Below are 7500 nucleotides of genomic sequence, written 5' to 3' on the forward strand. Positions count from 1 at the left end.
CTCTTTCTCCTGGTTGCGCCTTTTTTCATTTGTGCCATGTTCTCGTATTGCGACATTATTTAAGATAGAAAGCATTGTCCTTAGAGTATCTAAAATACCTTTAGTATCTGACTTCTTACCTGTACAATTAGAATATCATCTCGACAGCAGACATCTATATAGACCTTGCCAACCTCACCTACATAAGCATAAATATCGTTCGAAAGTAATCATTGTTACCTAAGAGATATAAGAGGATCAGCTAAATTCTGTAAAATAAATCTTCTTGTAAACCGCGCGATTTGTAAGGTGGAATTTGGCAGCTCATTTGAACAGCAGAGCGGCCAGTGTGACCCAAGGCTTTACATGTGCAAGACGGAGGCTGGCACCGCGCAAGGTATTTTACAGGTACGACATATAGGAGTGATATTATTTTTTTTAAGGCAAGTTTCCTATGGCGATGTGATAAGTAGAGAATAGTAGTGCTTCGTTATTACTATTTGCTCCCTGGTGAGGTGTAGTATCTATAATCCCATCGATTTCATCATCCTTACCGCTGTTGGAAGCGTTTGATAAGAGTACTGACAGTATTCACAGAAAACGGATAGTTTCGATATTCCCGGAAACTATAGTGACAAGTGATAATTTAATATTGATGCAACGTGTAATAGATGATCCTGTAAATGTGTGGATAATTTTAGAGATAGAAATGAGGATAGGTAAAATTCAACTAATAGGGAAAGACTGACTTTTATGAATGTCACTTAATTAGCATTATTGAAACTACCGCAAACGATGAATGAGTGAGAAAACGTTTGATGGGTTGTTCAGTGACCGATGATTTACTTTTTATGACTTAAAGAAATGGATACTCTAGAGTTCTTTATTTGCACTTTCTATCATGACGTGACTGGTGTCACGTATACATCTGCGAGATCTGTGAGGCAACGAATTCTTAACAATTGGATACTTAGTATACACATTAGTTTTGGAAAAGAACGTACATTCAATAATTCTTAAAAGTGAGTCTTTCTCACCCTTTTACTGACCACTGATGCACTTTTATTGTTTCAAAGATATGGCACACGTGTCCCTCTGTCTTGCGTGTTAATGTTTCATCTCTCAGGAGATTACAATCGTGTTCCATACGTAAAATATCTCTATTGTCATTCGCATTCACAAAATTGACCACAATACGGAGTCCTGACTTTACGCTAGCGTTTAATGTGTGATCAAGAACGATGGCTAGAAATACCGTTGCTCCCCCGTGTGGCAACCATTTCTTGTTTTCTACTTCCTGTATTGTGGTTGTTATTGCCAATGGCAGTAACACCGCCAATTACCGACTAATGCTACACAGTCGTCTTTTTAGTTATACGTGCAATAATGTTTTTGTTTTCATCTTAATTGTAATCGGCAATTTTCTTCGTAATCGCTGCTGTTGTTCCTTGTGAATACGTATTGGGGATTCTCATGATCCGGGATGGTTAGAAAAGAAGAATGATTATTGTAATATGTTCTATGACCACGTTGCTCTCAATATTTTAATACCAATAAATATAACTGTTATCATCACCATCGCTTTCATTACCGTTATCATTATTTGTCATATAGTAACGTAAATAATGATAAGGATGTAGTAATGAGAATAATAATATAGAATATTTTTGTAGTACTGTTACTATATGGCTTGTATTGCTTTTGTTATTACCATTACTGTTATCAATATTTTTTTTTTAGTTAATGCTACTATTGTCACTGCTACTGTTATTAGTATTGTTATCTAGTATTACTGTTCTTGTTAATGTTGTTATCATTGTTGTCAGTGTAATTACAGTAGCAACTACCTGTTATTATTTTGGTCGGTAGTAGTGTTTCTAGCAATATACTAGATGTTGAAATCTTTACAATTTTGATAATCTTGAATAACCATGGCCACCCGATTCTATTCACAACCATCATCTTACACATAATTTTGACTCCAAGGGCGACAGACACACCATCACTCTGTCAGAGGCGCCCGCACGTAGCTTCAGTAACAATTACAAGCTTCGTTGCCACTCGTTGCAGCCAAGGATCTCCAGACGTCACCCCGGCGCCTCTCCGAGTCTCTGCCCAAGACGAGCTCCTCGACCTCAGGGCTCCTTCGCCGACATGGCCCCGAAGATCAACAAGAAGCTTCTGCCTTTGAAGGTTCACTACTTCCTCAAGTATGGTGGTAAGTGTGCCATTCTTTATTTTGGGGCAGCCTATTGCGCCTTGGCCCCAGGGACAAGGAGTGTCAAGGAGGAGTCTTTATCCTGCCGAGTAGCTGTCAGAGGTACAATTACTCTCAATTTAGCGGTTCTTGAGACGTGCGAGCCAGGCCGTCGAGAAACGAGCTGAAGTAATTTTTATGCACAATAGTTGACCTTATGCAATGGTTTCACACTTTCTTGGCCAGTTAGTGTTAACGAAATAATGTGAACTTATAAATGTGACGCAAATGTGTGGCGTACAGGACACTGAAAATGTGTAATTTATGTAAAGGTGGCAGAAGGTGGCGTTGACTTCTACATTACGCCGAATATGTTTGCATTGTTAAAAAATATTGTGGGGGCTCTGATGTGGGCGACATGAAAGTGCTCAGCCGGCAAGGAGTCTATCAGTAGGCCCTAGTTACCGATCCTGATTTCCCCATTCCTATTATTGGCGGGAAAATGTGTTTTTCTTATTAATACCATTGCTATCGATACTGTTATCATTATTATTATTGATGTTATGATTATTAAATTGTCATTAAAGATTTGAAATAAGAGAGGCGGGGTAAAGATAAACGTTCTGAAATATAAATGTAAATAAATGGACATATATTTTTGCATGGTATTCAGAAAGAATGTTGGCACATCATTTTTAGGCTTTATCTGATCTGAAATGAATATTTTTCTTACTCTCGCTACATCTTTACAGGAATTGCTCTCCTCCCATTCCTGCCAGTGGTTGTTCGACAGAAGGGCGTGCCTGCCCAGGGCGTGGGTCTTATGTGGACCGTTACTCCCTTGGCCTCTGCGAAGGCTGCCATCACATTTGGGGCGCTCGCGGATGCCCTCAAGATCCACCGCGCTATATTCCTAGTGGGTTTGGCCATCCTCGGCGCCTCCTTTACCGCCATGTTCTTCGTCCCGAGCATTCCATGGCGAGAGATGGACGCCCCTGTTCCCAGCACGGTTGAACTACTGTGTAAACAGGACACCACCTCCCTCGGAATTTGTCCAGGTGTTGGCAAACCCGAAAACTCAATTTTGCCGCTGTTTCTTGGTTGTGATTCTAATGATGTTGTTAATGCGGGTGTGATGGACGAATGGACTTCGGGGAACTGCAGTCTCCAGTGTAATCTGCCGTACTCGCTCGACGGTGACGGAGACGATGTGAGGGAAGGAACGGAGATTACAGTGCTGTTGGGCGTGGATCCGCCACATCAGTTGTGTAATAACGGTACTTGTCTTATGTCCGTCGGGGTCGACCTCGATAAGTACTTCCATAAGGACAACAACTTATCTTGTGGCGTGACGTACCATGGCACTTGCCGTTACGTTTGCGGGCCAAAGTCTGGCGAGCATAAGGATACCACTCTCACACACTTACTCAAGACGGGAGAATTCTGGCTCATGTTCCTCTGTCTCATGTTGGTTTATGGCTCCAACAGCACCACCACGACTATGGCGGACACGGTTTGCTTCTATATGTTAGGACAGGATCGACATAAGTATGGGCACCAGCGGCTGTGGGGCAGCCTTGCCTGGGGTATCGTGGGTATGGCGAGTGGCGCTTTGGTTGACCTCTTCTCAGTGGGTCAGCCAAAAGTCAATTATCTGCCTGCACTCGTCATCGCTGTGACGTTCCTAACCCTCAATGTTATCGCCTCCACGAAGATCACATTTGAAGTACCGAAGAAGGAGAAGCTGACAGCTAGTGCCATGTACAACACCTTCTGTTCTCCGAGGATGATTGTGTTCCTGGTAAGTCAATATCGATGACTTGCACTTAGCTCATATACAATTTGTAAACCTCGTGTATCAATATAGGAAATCCAATATATTATGCTTTATGGTAATCAAGTTAAATATCTTTGTTCGTTTTTTCCTTGACAATTTTTTTTGTCATTTACAGCTTATTTCTTTCCCTTCCAGATGACGGTCCTGGTGCTTGGAATGACCATGGGAATCCAATGGACATTCCTTCTAATTGTTGTGGAGGATGTTGCAAATGCCTGGGACCCAACCTTCCCTTACATCAAGCTATTGCAAGGCCTTTTAGTGGGAAGTGACTGCTTCTTAGGAGACGTTCCTTTCCTCTACATTTCATGTAAGTACCATTAAAAGTTGGCATCCTCATTTTAAATCTTTAGCCTCACTGACACCAGCTTATATGTTTATAGAACATTGTTTGTATAATTTGTATAACATTATGAAAATTGAATTGTATTTTTAATCACTCACCCAACTTTTTTCCTTCACAGCATATATAATCAAGAAACTTGGCAACGTCTTAACTTTCCTGATGGTGCTTGTGGTGTTTAGTATTCGCCATTTGTTATACTCAGCAGTTGTTAATCCTTGGTACTTCCTGCCTGTCAGCCTGCTGCATGGCCTTTCATTCTCAGTATTTTATCCTAATATGATGTCATATGCAAGTTCCATGGCTCCTAAGGGTGTCCAAGCAATGATGCAAGGCACTGTAAAGTCCTTCTTCATTGGAGGTGAGCATTAGCAAATTCTTTCTTCAAGTATGGAATGAAGACATTTCCATTCCTGATTATATATATTTTAAAATTAACCAATGATATACTAATTCTAGAGATTAAGTATGATGATTAAAATGCAATAAAAAGTAAACTCTAAGTATTATCGCACTGTTAGATTCACAGTCAGTAATTTCACACTGAAAGTCATAATATAGTTTTCTAAATAGGAATTTGTATCTTGCAGGATCTGCTATAGGGGGATTCCTTGGTGGTACGCTTATAGAAACAGTTGGCGGCTCCAAAACCTTCCTGTATCTAGGACTGTTCCTAGCACTGTATACCGTGATCTTTGCTGCAGTTCAGTTACTCATCTACAAAATGCATCCAGAGAGTCCACAAGGTGAGAGAACTTGCTTGCACATTTTTGGTTGACCATAAATGGAATGATTTATAAAAATAAAGTAAGAATAGACAGAGTATTAAATAAAGGAAATCTTCATCCAACCCAGTATAATTAAAATACATTAAACAAAAGAGATGATTTATGCAATATCAATTTATGCAGTATGAATATAGATACTGTGTTTGTGCATTTGCAGTTCTATATTTTAATAATTGCTTAGGATTAGATATATGCAGAAGTGCCATTTCAAATTTCATTTGGGAGCAAGTATTGTCTTAAGGGCCTTTCTTCTCCCAGCCCTATTCTAGATAATATTAGTGAGTTGGACCAATTTCAATGTCATTCTGAAGTGTGGGATGGATATTAAGACCTATTATTCTCTAATATGGTAAGAGGGATTCACCTGTACTGTAATGGTACTTCAAAAAAATAAACCTTTAACAATGCTTCTGGCATTGTGGCTTGGAAGCTTGCTTCACTCATATATAGATATAACTTATAAACTTTGGATATGTAAATCTTTGGTGTAAAGACTTATTATCATGGTAAAAGACTTACCTCTTACCCAAGTCTTGAGAGTAAAGTATACATATAGGAAACTAATATAAAGTATTGAGATATTAACTCAACCCATCAGTACAGACAAAGCAAGTGATATAAAAGAGGATGATTGGGAAGCACAACCAAGTAGGGACAAATTAGGAGTAAGCTCAAACCTTGCTTCTTTTAGCAACACCAGTAGACAGAAATAATGGTTTCTACTTTAAATTATGTTAGTGCAGCTCAGTTAGTGGCCCCTTTTGAAAGCTTAGGAGAGGCAAATATCTCCCATTGCACCAGTAAGATATATAAGTAGTATATTTTTGTAAAACTCACTTTAATTTATTTTAACAGATGGACGTGGTGAATACAGTGTTCCTGCTGACAGTCATATACAGAACGAGAAGGAAGATGTAGAAGCACAGGATGATCCACAAGAGTTACAAAAGACTCCTTTATATAAGGAGGATATAATCAAAGATCCTTTTATTGATAATTAAACAAGTGAATGCCTAGTGATGCCTTTATATATGTGACATTAAAGTACTTTGTATACTAAGTGATCTCTAAGTTTACATAAATGTTTACTTACTCATATGTGTACCTGGAGCTTCACTTTTTTTTTTTTTTTTTTTTTTTTAAGTACTGGAAATGGGTGGTGTGAAAATTTTCTGAGTATTTGTGCTTACTCTAATTCTGAGGTTTTTATTCAGAAAGTAAACATTCGATTGCTGTGATTTTTGGTCGAAGATATACCATTACCATATGGTGTTCACCTCAGTATTTGTGATTTTAATGGCATTTCGAAATGACTTAGACTAGAGTGCAATATTAAACATGGTTTACTTAGTGATGAACATGTTCACTCTGTCCATTCTGTACAATGAACAATTACTTTTAAAATGTGCTGTGATGAACAATCAAACATTTGCTACTGTGAATATAGACATAAAAACTACTTTATTTCTTATAATGTGCAGTGATTCTCATAGTTTATAGTAATTAACAATAACTATGGTCTTTAAGCCTTATGACTGTGATGTCAGCATACCGGTGAATCATGATTGTGTATCAGTTATGAAAAGCGAACTATGTAAGATATAATAATAATTGCAATAGAAGAGAGATACTTTGTTATATTTTCTGTACCATCTTTGTTCTATTGTTATTATTTCTATTTATTATTATAATTACTGCTGCTACCATCTCACTTATTATTTTTACTAATGCTACTATTGTAAATGTCACTAATACTGTATTACTGTTGTGACCATGGCTTATACTACTGTTTTTATTAAAGGTCCTATTTATTCTGTCTGTTTATTATTATTATTATTGTTGTTGTTATAATAATAATAATATTTTTATCATTATTTTTAGTGTTGTTATTATTATTATTATTATTATTATTATTATTATTATTATTATTATTATTATTATTACTACTACTACTACTACCACTACTACTACTACTACTACAACTACTGCTGCTATCATCATCATCATTATCATTACTTTATCCATTACTGTTTCATTATTACTCTCTTGTCTTTTTACTCCTACCACTACTACTACTATTTTCATTACTATTATGTGAACCTTCATGTTTCATGTTTCTTCTTTTAATCATGTTCACATGAAGTAATAATGTAATTATTTTGTTACTGATATTACCTTTGTATCAGCCTTTGATCTCACTTTGATATCATCTGTCAGTAGTGTACACTTATACCTCGTTAGCCCATTTAACTGTAAATATAATCATGTACATTATAATCATTACCTTTACAAGAGCAGGATATTAGAGTGAACCAACTAATGTTTTACATACAAGATATTTTGGCATTAATGTTGG

At 37.3% G+C, this 7500-nt stretch overlaps 1 protein-coding gene across 1 annotated transcript in view; it reads left to right on the forward strand.

Moving 5' to 3' along the window:
- The window catches only part of LOC125035910 (major facilitator superfamily domain-containing protein 6-like), a 17392-nt gene extending 10434 nt beyond the window's left edge, over window positions 1–6958 (forward strand). The window contains exons 4-10 of the mRNA XM_047628220.1: window positions 207–387; window positions 1966–2197; window positions 2929–3977; window positions 4149–4323; window positions 4478–4717; window positions 4947–5102; window positions 6000–6958. Of these exons, the coding sequence (XP_047484176.1) occupies window positions 207–387; window positions 1966–2197; window positions 2929–3977; window positions 4149–4323; window positions 4478–4717; window positions 4947–5102; window positions 6000–6145 (2179 nt within the window). The 3' untranslated portion in view covers window positions 6146–6958. The remainder of the gene's footprint in view (window positions 1–206; window positions 388–1965; window positions 2198–2928; window positions 3978–4148; window positions 4324–4477; window positions 4718–4946; window positions 5103–5999) is intronic.
- The last annotated feature ends 542 nt before the right edge of the window (window positions 6959–7500 follow it).

The sequence above is a fragment of the Penaeus chinensis genome, chromosome 20 (genome assembly GCF_019202785.1).
Source record: "Penaeus chinensis breed Huanghai No. 1 chromosome 20, ASM1920278v2, whole genome shotgun sequence".
NCBI lineage: Eukaryota > Metazoa > Arthropoda > Malacostraca > Decapoda > Penaeidae > Penaeus > Penaeus chinensis.